Source organism: Mustela nivalis (assembly GCF_964662115.1).
Source record: "Mustela nivalis genome assembly, chromosome: 5".
Lineage (NCBI taxonomy): Eukaryota > Metazoa > Chordata > Mammalia > Carnivora > Mustelidae > Mustela > Mustela nivalis.
Window position 1 is genome coordinate 31,808,185 of NC_139024.1, and position 14,007 is coordinate 31,822,191.

Consider the following 14,007-nt stretch of genomic DNA (forward strand, 5'->3'; position numbering starts at 1 on the left):
ACCAGATGCCAGCCAGCCATGGACTGCCCTAACAAATACTGCTAAGAGTTATAAATTAAACACTGTCTGGTGATCTGTGATGTGTAAGGCAGTTAATTTAGTTGGTCTGGATTACCTGTCAGCTCCAGAAAACTGTATTCCCATAATGTGAAATCTGTACTTATCAAGTTTGGAGGTGAGTCATAATTAACAATAGGGAATCATTTGTTAAAATGTGAAATTATAAAATGCCTTCTTTTGGATTTAAAGCAGTGTTTCGGTGGCTAGCCATATATTTTAAATGATTTTCGTTTTAAAAGTTCAAGGACTTTAGTGTTTTTTGAAACATAGTTACAATTTTGTATAAAATAGAGTTTTTGGGATCATATACTTTCCATTACCTTATAATATCAGTTTTGCTTCCCATATAGCATAAAATTATATGCATTATCAATATTTAGGTTTCTTAAAAATTCATTCAGTAAATTATATTGGAGATTTACATTTACAGTGAATTTTGGTTTTCTAGTTTCATTCTGGGAAATTACATTGAGAGAAAAGACCGATTATTATCTTATCCATGCATTTTTCTATATATTTGAATTATTTTTTACTTTACCAAGCCATCCATTTTTTTTAGAACATCGTTCAAAGAGTTCATGCATCTTCCTGAGGACACCTGACCTTTTGAAGCCTCATAATTCACACCTAGATGTCACCAGTCTTTCCCATGTTAACAGTTCTGACTATGTTTTATTATATATGCCTTCGGCGCCGAGCCAGGACAGCTACAAGAGGAGAAATGATGAACAGCCATAGAACTATAGAATCAAACAGCCGGACTTCCCCTCTCAATGCAGAGGTGGTCCAGTATGCCAAAGAAGTAGTCGATTTCAGTTCCCATTATGGAAGTGAGAACAGTATGTCCTATACCATGTGGAATTTGGCAGGTGTACCAAATGTATTTCCAAGTTCTGGTGACTTCACTCAGACAGCTGTATTTCGAACTTACGGAACATGGTGGGACCAGTGTCCTAGTGCTTCCTTGCCATTCAAGAGGACGCCGCCTAATTTTCAAAGCCAAGACTATGTGGAACTTGCTTTTGAACAACAGGTGTATCCAACAGCCGTTCATGTTCTGGAAACCTATCATCCTGGAGCCGTCATCAGAATTCTGGCTTGTTCTGCAAATCCCTATTCCCCAATTCCACCAGCTGAAGTAAGGTAAGACTCATTTTTTAATGACCAAGTTATATGGCTGAAAGGTTTTGTTTGTTTTAATAATGGAGGTCTTTTCTTACTCTTTTAGGTAATTTCAACAAATTGGATTTTCAAAATTTCCTTTAGTTTTCTGATAGGGAAAAGAAAGATCATGCATTTAAAGCTGTACTCATTCTTTATACCTTTAACACTTTACGCTGTAATATTCATAGATGATGAGATTTGTGTGTCACAAGTTACAATAAACAAAAAACGTGATTTCAGCTAATTGGGATGTGGGCCAGTCTGAGAAGTTAGTAGGAAATATGACCTGTAACATATATTCAAACAAACGTCATGTTACTGCTTTTACACACAGTAACTCAAAGTAGATCTATATAGAGTGATAGTTTAGGAGGGGTACTTAGGGAATTAGTTTTAATCTTAGGGGAATGTCTTTGTAGCAAGCATATTCATTTAAAAACAAATGTTGCTTTGATTCATACATTCTTTCTAAAAGCCTATTTATTTACATCAATTTGCACAGCAGTGCCCCTCTCTCTCTCTTTTTGCAGTTCAGCCTCCTCTTTTTAAAAAAATATAACTCCTGATCCAGTGATATATTCACATGGTTCAGTAATTTAAAAAGCACATAATGCAGTCTTGCATGTATTCTGTTCTCCCTGTGCCTAAGGCCCAGCCGTCTTCAAAGAAACCACTTTTATCCACTCATTTAGTTCTTTCCAGAGTTTCCGTATGAAGATATAAACAAATACAAATATATTTTTGTTTTCTTTATACAAACACAGTAAGCAGACTCTTCACCCCATCCTCTACCTTGTTTCACCTAACGGCATATACTGTACCTTTTCATATAAATGAGAAGAGAGGGTCCTCATTCTTTTCTGTGGTTGCAAGTAAAGCACAGTGTACATGTATCCCCACTTATTAACCAATCACCTTTTGATGGGTACTTAGTTTTTCCATACTTTTGCTCTTATGAACATTAATGCAATGAATAACCATGACATGAATGAGTTTCCATATGTGCAAGTATATCTGTGGGTTAAGATTCCAAAAGAATTGCTGGGCCGGGGCCGGGGGGGGGGGGTGGTCTACGCATTTGCCATGTTGATATATAGTGCCAAATTTCTCTTCAAAGAAGCTCTGCTTATTTATATTCCTGCCAGTATTGTATATGCATACATGTTTTGTCCAGGCCTCACCTGCAGAGTGTGTTCATAAATTTTAATATTTTTGTCACTTTGGTAGGTGAAAATGTTATCTTATGTAAACCTTAAGTTGAAATATTTATTATCTCTGAGGTTGAATATGCTTTCATGTTAAAAAGCCATTTATTTACTATCTGATCATATTATTTGCTCATTTTTCCATTACTTGTTGATACCACTGATCCTTCTATCACTGTACTAATTTATTAAATATATGTGTGTCTTCCATGTGCTAAGTGTTGATTTGTGTACTGGGGATACAGCAGTGAACAAGAACAAAATAGACAAGAAGCCCTGCCAGTCTGAATTAATTCTAACCCCAGAGCAGTTTGTGGACCCCTGTTAAGTTGTCAGTCCCCAGCTGCCACTGAAGGAGGAGTGGGGACAGGGATCAGTTATACTGCTTCCTTGAAGGCCCTCGTCCCCTCAGCTCTAAGGGAACACCTCCCCAGTCTCAGGAAACAAATGCAGAGTACAGCTCAGCTCAAGCTGGAGTCTGCTCGGAAAGTCTTTATTTGTTCTTTTCAGAATGACCTTGATAATTAATCGTGAATATTATTAATGAGCCTATAAAAAAAAAAACAGAAAATCACATAATATACAGATATGTTTTGGTTTGTTTCTGAGAAAAAAAGTACTTTGGGCAGGATCCTTTCCTATGCGAGAGTTGTTTTTATTGGATTCTGTCATTCTTTGTGTCTTTCCTACAAAGTTAAGCTTTTTCCCCTGAAAAGCTAGGCAAATTTGGGAATGAGATCTATGAACATGTAATATCTTTAAACCATAATGTCTGCATAATTCATTTTGAATATAAATCGTGCTCTTGGGTTCCTAGAGTTGTGATATATGGTTGTGATTAAAGTGACAACTTTATTTACAAATGTAGCAATAATTAGAATTTGCTTATTTTATTTTTAGCTTTATTCCACAGAAAATACCATTCCTTTAAATTTTAAGAGAAAAAGAATCTAACCAATATATGTTATTGCAGGATAAAAAAGGACCTTTTAAATTTTACTGATTATGAAATCAGTAGAGGTTTCATTGTTTAAAAAAAAATCTTGTTATAAAATATCAAGAAAGAAAATACACGGAAAAAAACAAAACAAAACAAAACCTACAACTCTCCCCAGATTCAGTAACTGTTAACATTTTGGTGAATTTCTTTAAACAGAAACATTGACCACCTTCTCTGCCACTTCACTACTGGGAACAAAACAAGGAACCTGACAAACCTGGCTCTTGTTTGAGTGTTACAGGCCAGCCTGGAAGAAGACTGGGAGATCATAGAGATCATGTGCTGGTGGAAGGCAAACCTGGTCTGTGGGGCTCAGAGAAGTCTTCCTTAAGGAAGTGACTTAACAGAGACCCAAAAGTTGAGTGAAGCTTTAGTTTGGATAGGAAAGGTGGAGAAAGAACAGCACATTGCAAAGGTGAAGTCGTGAGGTGAGGTGTTGGAGTTTAAAGAAGTCACAAGGTTTGAGTGTAGACAACAAGCTAGCAAAGGGCCACAAGCGTGGAAGTGCCATTCTTTAGATCTAGACTAGTGGTTTCTAGACTTTGGAAATCGCAGGGCTCTTAGATCCAGTGTCTGAGAAGCAGACCTTGAGAGGACTGTTGTTATGCGGAGGATTGCAATGGAAAGGCTCCTGGAGGAACCTCTATGAGAATGGGGAGAGCACTGCAGGGAAGGGAAAAAGTCAGACAAGGATGCACTTTCATAAGAAGTCCCAATCAGCCTAGAGGAAAAGTTGCTGAGGAGCCGGGCTCTTAGGTTCCTACACCGGTTTATCTTGGACTAAGGGCTAGAGAAGTGGCAAGGGGAATGGAAATCTGCCAGGCACAGGCCACCCTCTGGACGAAGAGGCTCTAGGAGCCCGAGTAGTTCTCTGAAGAAGGCTGCAGGGGGACGTGAGGTGGGCCCACAGAACTGCCCAGGAGGTCTGAGTGGAGTACAGGTAGGGGGCGTTGGCTCTCATAAACTAGGAAACATAATAATAGTAAACATCAGAGAACCGATATAGATTGTCAGATTATTTACTTTGCTAAATAAGTACACCTCTGAAGGCAAACCCTTGAAATAACTAGCATTATTTATCATCATCATCACTTTATAAAAGAAACCTCAGTTTATACTGGGAAGTTGGCATGATCAGAATCTAAAGAGTGGTTGGCGACTTTACATGTGTATGTGTGCGTATTTTTATATACACCAATACACTTCCTTATTTTTCACATTTATTCATGGAGATCTCCATCACGCTGTTGTTTAGGAACCCTGGGACTATTATTTTAATTGAGCACATGGTTTTATGCCTACCTTAAGAATTAGCAAGCGAGTGTGTTGGGAGTGGCTCAGGAATTGGCATGAAATGGACTTGTACCAGAACATTCAAAAATTAAAAGCAGTCTTTCCCCATTTTGTCTGGTTTCCTTTTTTTTTGTTCAGTAAGTGAAGTAGACAAGTTATAGGTAGTTCTATAAGATCTCAAAGTCTTCTGACATCTTGCCTAGCACCTGATTCAGAGAAAAGAAAACCAGTAGTATCCAATGTCCCTGTACTGAGGGTAGTATCTTAATGGATGCTTATGTAAGGGTCAGAAGATAGGCTAGCATGGGGTTACACATTGGAATAGAGAGACAGGAAAAGAGGAGAAAGTAAAAGGATAAATTGAGGTCATATTAAAGAAACTGATTAGAATAAAGTTATTTGGGGATAAAATTCAGTGGTATGGATTTTTCTGAGTGTTAAAAACACTTGTTATATAACACTGAAGTTAAGAAAGCAGAAAGTGGCTGTCGTAGAGTGAATTTGCTGCCAAAGGGAGTTGCTTAGACAACAGTTTCACAAATTGGTCATAGTGTGGTCCTGACTTTGTAGGCCAAGAAGCATGATTTTGTTAAAGCAGATGCTAGTTAGTTCCAATTAGAGATGGGCTGGGAGGCAGGCAGTGAGTAGGCGTGTATCAGAGTATTTTTCTCTTATTCTTGTTGGTGCTCCTCTTCTGTCCTTTCACTTTCGGCTGATGGAACGCAGCAGTGTTAGCAAGAGAACTTTCTTTGTGCTGGCTGCTAGGCACGCTGACCAACCAGGAGAAATTTTGGTTAGAAGGGAAGCTTTTTGTAACCATGTGCCAAGTTTCCAACCTAAGTATGCTGGAAAACTTGTTTCTCTGGTTTCCATTGGTGAACATCTCTCTTTCTCTCTCAATGGGGGCAGCAACAAATTAACATCACGGTGGTGGAGTGGTTTGTTTCTTTGTTTCTAGGTACTGGACACATAGTAGGCATTCAGTAGTACTATCAACAGAATGGGGAAATAGGTGGGCGGATGAAGAGAATGCCCTTGGTTACCATCCCAGAATTAAGTGCTCTGAGCACAGCCAGAATGGAATTCCAAGCTGAATTTTCATATGTAATACTGTAGATTTAAATACTTACATAGGACGTTGGAGTCTGTCAGATTTGTCACACACACACACACACACACACACACACACACACACACACACACAGTATGTGACTACATAGTAAACAGATAAATGTATAGACTACAGAGGGCATGACTTAAAGCAGTCTGATCTCCTTAACACTGTACTGGGTCAAGAGGATTGAAAGAGTTGGGCTGTCTCCCAGTAAGGAGTGTGTGTGTGTGTGTGTGTGTGTGTGTTCATCCACATGTGTGCACATGTACATTTGTTTGTATTTGCTTGCTTGTTTTCTCTGACTAGATTTTAAGATTCTGGCTTCAGTTTTCCAGAATAAAGTAATATTGGCATATTATCTTATTGAATAAAATAGATACCTTTCTCTTTCTAACTTTGAAATAATATATTGTAATTCTATTAGGAAATTTTAAATAAAAAAAATGCTTTAATGCAGACACCTCAGGATCAATTTGTATTGGTCTTATGGTTAATGTTAGTTTAATTCAGATGGCCACACCACAGACATATAAGATAATTTTTCTCTTTTTATAATTTTTGCTTTTTAGATTATCAAGAAAAAGTAAAATATAAATAATTTAGATACATGAAAGTTTTTTATATTTAGACATATTTTTAAATATTTCTAAAAACTGGTGATATTTTAAAAACAAACATGATGATGTTCTTTGTACTATCATATCTACAATTTAAGATATATGTGTAAGTAAATATAGAATATTCATGCTACATAGAAGAAGCAAAAATGTTACTAAAATAACATTAATACTGATATGTTTAAATATACTAGAAAGTTAAGGAAGTTAATTTAAAGCATCATCTAACTTTGTCCATTCTGCAAGGTAGGTAGGGAGGAGTTTAGTGGATTAATACCTTATTAAAATAGAATCTTCTCTAGGCAGTGCTTTTCTTTAAGCTGTTTGTAAATTTATAATGTAATTTGCATTATAAAGCAGTTCAAACTATACGTGAAGAACATGTGTTAGTTGTGTGTTTATTTATTGCAAAGGACCTGGCAGAGATGATTTCTGTATCACATTTTCAGTGTTTCTGTTAAGCCTCATAAAAACTCCTCAGTGAAGCTAAATCATAATAGATGGGGGTTAGACCACATGTGTTGTGACCCAGTATGGGCCATTACTTTACAGGGCCCTGCGCAGTCCTTGTTTCCCAGACAATAGCGTTCCTCTAACATCTGATGTCATTTTAGCGTGGCAACAAGTAGTAAGAGTTTACTGTTTACATATAGTAAAACCATTTGCCTCACGATTTTTGGAAATATACTGTCCCAAATTAGGAAAGCATTTTCCCACCAACACGGTTTTAAATGATTCTTACTTCAGTTCCTTGTATCTGTATGGCTAGCTCTATTTAACTGCATAGGTTTACATTAGAGTGTTGAAATCAGTTCTATTGTTAGGAACCCTCAAGATTTTTGCAGTTACGCTCTAGGGGTACTTGGGTCTAGCCTGGCACTCCTGGTGGGCTTTACTGCTTTGTCACAGGAAGAGCAAGATGCCCAGCATGCTTTCCTTCACTCTGAACCTGCCACAACTTGCTCTACTCCTTAGAACTCTTCCCTCATCTCCCAAGGTTGGTTAGAGAGTGACACTGATCTCTCCATTCCTACTTCCGTGTTATCTCCAGGTATAACACTCACAGGCTCTTTGTTTGATGGGTTTTATAAAAGCAGCAGATATGAAGTGATTATAAAGGTGCTTGTAACTGCGAAAGTTCCTACTATAATGGTTAGTGATGTGTTTAAATAATCCCCGAGAACTTCTGCCATGTGCTTCCAGATTGGTGCTCTGTGCCTTTCTCGCTGCCATCTTGGCCTAAAGACCATTAGGGTACCTGCATGTTGATGACTTCTGTAGTTTTGACTCACACTCTTTTGTCTATTTCAGTTTCCTAAATGCCTTGCTGTAATCAATTTTTACTTAAATCTTGATAGGTCACTTGGCCAAGGAAATGAATAGATGATATATTAAAAAGAAAGAACCTTATATGATTCATAAGTTTATGAAAACATTTTAAGTGTTATTGGTAATCAGTGAATTATAAATTATATCTTGTGGAGATGTGGCTTACCGTGAAATTACAGATTATTTTTAAAAAATAAATAAAACTTTCAGTAGTCATTCTTTTTGAAGAGTTCATATATTATTTTAGAGAGAGAAAGAGAATGTGTGCGTGCAGGGGGTAGGTGAGGTGTGGGGGGTAAAGAGAGAGAGGGAATCTTAAGCAGACTCCATGCTGAGTGTGGAGACACAGGACTCAGTTTCATAACCCTGAGATCATGGCCTAAGCTGAAATCAAGAGTCAGAGGCTTAACTGACTGAGCCACTCAGGCATCCTTCAGTAGTCATTCTTAAATGCTATTGGCATAAGCTTCTTTGAAAGCAGTTTGAAGTATGTGTTGAGAGACTTAGAAATACTTAGTCTTTCACATGAAATCTGTATTTAAAAAATTCTGCTAACTAAAGTCATTAGAAATGGAAAGATGTTTATTAAAGTGTTTTTTTTGGTCTGCACTTTAAAGTTTCTCTGATATATTTGGGAACAATATTAGAAATGGTTACTAATAACACATATGTGAGAGTATTACATATCTAATGATGCTACATTATGGAGAATCTTTAAATAATTTTGGAAAATAGTTTTATAAGGAGACCTCTATGAAGGGATGGCATGTGAGTTGGACCTTGAAGAATCAATGGGCTGATAATTGCAGGTTGAGCATTTTGTTGTGGGGAGACAACATGACCAAAGACAGAACGATGGAAATGAGTTTATTATCCAGAAGGTAATGACTAATCTGGCTGGAATGTGGGGTTCATCTTGGAGGAGTAGGAGAAAATGTTATTTACGTGGTATGTGTTAGATACTTGCTAGATACGGAACATACACAGATGGCTGAAAGAGGAGAATAATGGGAATTCAGAGGAAAAGCATATAAAAGCAAGAATTTCGTGAAAAGTTTGACGAAACTTAATGACCAGATGAAAGAAAACCAGAGATAACGGAAGTTTTGAGTTTATATGACACCAGTAAAGAAATGAAAAAGCTGGACAAGGAGACCCCGGTGTGACAAGACACTCAGTGTCATTTCCACAGTTGGTTTAGGACAGGGACACGTAAGAGCTTTGTTCATCCTGTGTGCCTTATTGTGACTTAGGGTTTTCTTTTTCTGTAAAACCAAATGGTGTTCCTTATGTAGTTCTAGCGATGCCAGTTTCTAACTGACCAATGTGAAATTTGCCAGAAAGAACTTTCTAGGGAATTATAAAAATAATTTAAGCAGTATAGATATTTCAAAGTATATGGCATTTAGTATATATTTCTTTTATGTACTGGAAACAATACTTGTGTTTGATTCTGTTCACCTTATTTCATACCTTTGTGCATCACATGAACATATTGGGAATGGGGCCATAATCCTAAAGTAACAGTAAATTTCATTCCAAAGCGTATTATAGGTAAGTTTCTTTCTTTGGCAGATGGGAGATTCTTTGGTCCGAGAAACCGACGAAGGTGAATGCTTCCCAGGCTCGCCAGTTTAAACCTTGTATCAGGCAGATAAATTTTCCCACAAACCTCATACGGCTGGAAGTAAATAGTTCTCTTCTGGATTATTACACTGAATTAGATGCTGTCGTGTTACACGGTACGAAGGACAAGCCAGTGCTTTCTCTCAAGACTTCACTTATTGACATGAATGATTTAGAAGATGATGACTATGAAGAAAAGGATGTTTGTGGAATGGATAGTCTTGACAAAAAGTTTAGTAGTACTGCCCTCGGGGAGGGGCCAAATAATGGATATTTTGATAAACTGCCTTATGAGGTAAGCCAAAGATAATTAGTAGCAGTATTGACATAAGACTATAATTTTTAAATGTTTAGATATTAATGTTTATTTTACTATCAGAGAAATGCAAGTGTTGGTAAAGTGTATGTAATCTCATGTATTATATATAATTAACCTTTGAACAACATGGCTTTTAAACTGTGTGGGTCCACTTATACATAGATTTTTTTTTTTTTTTACAGTGTAGTACTGTAAATGCATGTTCCTTAGGATTTTCTTAACATTTTCTCTTCTCTAGATTATGTCATGAAAGAATATAGTCATAATACATATAATATATAAAATGTGTTACTTGACTATTTGTGTTCACTGTAAGGCTTAATTAAGTCAACAGTAGGCTCTTAATAGTTGACTTTTTGGGGAGTCAGAAGTTATATATGGATTTTCAGCTGTGGGCGGGGGGGATGACAGCCTTAACTTTTGCTATTGTTCAAGGGTCAGCTATGTTTTGATTTTGAAAAAACTAGACAAAATTATGTTACATAATCTTACCACTTCTGTCTTGCATTAAGAGTGTTAGTAAGACTGTGAAAGGGATGCTTATCTACTTGATAAGCCCATAGTTTTCCCAAGTGTCCTTTATTCTTCTCTACTAACTCTCATTTATAATCTACGACTAGTTATAATTTTTGGTCTAGGTAGGTGGAAGGTGCCTCTGCCGAAAGCCTTGTTTTCACTGTGTCTCTCTAGGGGCATTTATGCAGTATGCTTAGCATCCCTGGCTCCCAGGCATCAGATGCCAGAAGCGGACCACGAGGCATTTTTTGTCCCTCGCTGACAACTGCTATGTGTGGTTAAAAACAATATAACCAAGTCTTTTTAGGAAAGATTTATAAACACAAATTTTAGCCAATTTAGACTATCCTCTTCCAAACTGGTAGGTATTGCAGGTTTCTTTGTAATAACACAAGTAGCTTAACTTGCATGGAACAGTGAGATGGCCTCTTGAAGGCCTAAGGGTCACCACAATGTCCGTACAACATTTACAGTTAAAATGCTGCCATACATCCTGTGGAGTAGCTAAAGCTGCCACGAAAAGATGAAGTTAAGGATCCAGGGTAATTTAGTCAGTAAGCCATGCGCCAGGATCCCACCCAGGCTGTCTGGGTCAAGTCTTGTGTTATAGAAAGAAAGCTTCACAGATTGGATGAGACCCGCTGGCCCCTGGGTGAGAGGACTGAGGAAAGATGAAGGGAGAGTTGAGTTGGCGAAAGAGGAGCGTGGGATCCCGACAGGGTTGTCCCTCAGGGCTTCAGGGAGCGTCTGCCCTCACAACAGTGGGAGCAGTTCATCAGGAGGAAACGAAATCACTTCTTTGATTCTTACCCACTTCCTAAAACTACAAGGTAGAGATTTAAATTCAGCAATTATGCTTTGAACAGTTTTTGAATTTTATCCAGACTTGAGAAATGGCTGACAGAGAGCATTCCAATGAATAACTGAGGGGAACTTCAGGCAGAGGGAAGAGAATGTACAGAGGTGAGAGGAAGTGAACACGTGTGACCTGTTTGGGAACTCCCGCCTTTCAGGGTGACTGGAAGAGGATTTGATAGCAGAGGCCGTAGGAGATGAAACCGGATGGAGGCTCAGAACTGCCTCGGTGCCTAACTCCACGGCACACCATTCGTGTCGATGGGAGCAGGACATCCTAGCCCTGGCGGTGCACAGTCTGCGTCGGAGAGGTCTTGCAGGTTTTACTGAGAGATTTGCCTTTTATCCCTTCAGCCCATGTTCCTCAGGGTGCTGTGTTTCTTCAGTACACAGCGAGATTAATTGGGGGAACTCCTAGATACTTGAGACCTTATATAAATAAGTTTTGGTAAGAAATTAGAGGAGATCCAAGATTATATACCCATAATAGTTTCACACTCACTTTCTTGTATTCTCTTGTATTCTTTGTAATGCTTTTTTGAGAGGGAGAGAAAGGTGGGGAATAGCTAACATTCCAGGAATTACCCATAATATGCAGGCACTTTTGCACCTGTGTTGGCCCACAATTGGAATAATTGCCCAAGTTTTTGGCCTTCATGTAAATTCCGTCTTTCCTATGTGTCATGGTATAAAGAAGACCGTGAACCTTTTCTGTAGTCAGTAGGGAAACACTGAAGGTTTTATTTAATTTATTTTAAAAATGAGAATAAGAAAATGAGATTTCTGTCTTAGATTACCCCGCTGGCAAATGAAGAGGAGACCGAGAGGAGGTCAGGGTGGGAGGCAGGGGACAGCAGTTCGGAAACTACTGCTGTCATTGAGGCAAGAAATGATGAAGCCTGGATATTGGAAGATTTGGAAAGGAGATGAATAGGAGAAATATTCCAGAGCTCAGACGGTAGAAATTGAAAGTAACTAGTAAATGTTCATCTCTAGAGGAAGCAGAACATCAGACTTTCAGGTTTCTGCTCAAAATGACTAGGTGGACGGACATACCATTAATAGTAAAACAGTGGGTGAAGGTAGGAAGAACACATTGACTTTGACGTGCCTGTGAGTCCTCAAAGCACCCCAGCTGGTTGAGGAGAGTAGGCAGTTAGTATTTCAGTTTGAAACGCAGGAGGAAGGTCTGACTTTATATGTGACTGAGTCTACTTGGAAGAGGTGAGGGGCACTGTGGTAGATAAAATTAATTGGTGAAAGTCTTAGAGTATGAATCAAAGGCCAAGAGCAGAATTCTGGGAATACTAACATTTAGGAGTCCCATAGAGGAAGACCTGTCAGAAAAGGCCCTTGAGATGAAGATGACAGTGTCTTAACAGTGAAGCAATGGGAAGTGAAAGAGGCATAGAAGACATAAAAAGGACATAGCCACATTGCTGCGGAGAGCTAAATTACAAGTGCCCACAGGTTTTGGTTGCTGGGAGTTCTTTGATAATCCTGTAGGATAATCAGTGGAAGCTGATTCAGTGGAGTTGTGAACCTAAGGTGAAGAATGGGAAAACCTTGTCATATTTGATTAAGGCATGAAGGAGGGTAAGAGAAGCAGAGACAAAAACTGTTTACTTTGAGTATAAGCAGAAAAGTATTTCTGTTAATACACTCTGTTTATGATCTGTGACATGGAGAAGACTGTCCACCAATAGGGAATACTTGGTCATCTTGCCTAACACTTCGCCCCTTTGGGTGGCACTCAAAAAAGGCATATCAGAATGAGGGAGAGTATGAATTAAAGGAATTATTTGTTCTAACTTACCTTCTAAAAGGAGAAAGGACAAGTGAATGGTGGAGGAAGCAGCAGAGTAGGAAGGTATCTGTCTGTGATGCAAGTTGGGAGAGATTTCAGCATGCTTCTGCGCTGAAGGGAAGGGGCAGCAGAGATGGAAGGCTTCCAGTACAGATCAGGGGTTTGCTCAGGACCACAGAGGCATGGGGCGGAAACCAGGAGAAGGAATCTGTAGTCTGTGGACATTACGCAGCCCTGACGAAAGCCAAGCACCACGCAGAGAGAGCACCAAACACTGAATGATCTGTCCTGGACTAAAAAGAGAAACTTAAAAAAAAAAAAAAATTACCCAAATTATTTTAAGATAATCCAAATTATTTAAAGTGGAAAAAAACCCCCATTTTTAAATATGTCAACTGACAGTGTTTCCATAGTTGAAAATAATTGTTTTATGAGTAGAGCGGGTTTTGAGGGCGAATAGACCAACTCTGGAGAGTCCTCCCCACTATCACATCCTACATGCACTGTAGTATCAAATAGTACTTCATGCTAGGCTATCCCCATATAAAAACACACTGTGATAGATACCAGGTATGGAATGATTAATGGGTATTGTCGTGTAGGCCTGAAATGAGTTCTCTCTTATTTAATCAAAATCCAAAAGTGCTTTTTCACATGGTAATATCATGATCTCAGTGACTTTTCCTTATGCTTTTTCTGTTTTGATATTTGCTTAAAATGTAATATTAAGTATCAGAGGATGTTTTCACACAAGATGCACATCTTTTAACATTAGTGTCCTTCGTTTGGAATGATGTCAGAAATTGCTGGGTGTTATTTAAATTACAAATCATCTAGAAAAAGTGAATTATTGATCCTCTAATACAGGGATATATTTAATTTTAAATGCCTTCTTGTACTAACTGCTTAAAAATGTCCTGATATAACTTTTAATATTGTAGTTAAAACAACAGATTTTTAATTCATTCTACAAATATTTAAGGTCCTACTGTTGCCAAGACCAGATGGCTTTCATAGGTTCTTTCAGACATTTAAGAAACAGATAAATCCTATAATATTTAAACTCTTCCATGGCATAAAGAAAAAGGAAATTTTTCAACAT

General features: G+C 38.1%; 1 protein-coding gene across 1 annotated transcript in view; it reads left to right on the top strand.

Moving 5' to 3' along the window:
* The window catches only part of FBXL4 (F-box and leucine rich repeat protein 4), a 79,394-nt gene that overhangs the window by 16,779 nt on the left and 48,608 nt on the right, over window positions 1–14,007 (top strand). Inside the window, exons 3-4 of the mRNA XM_082731670.1 lie at window positions 620–1,203; window positions 9,358–9,703. Of these exons, the coding sequence (XP_082587796.1) occupies window positions 692–1,203; window positions 9,358–9,703 (858 nt within the window). The 5' untranslated portion in view covers window positions 620–691. The remainder of the gene's footprint in view (window positions 1–619; window positions 1,204–9,357; window positions 9,704–14,007) is intronic.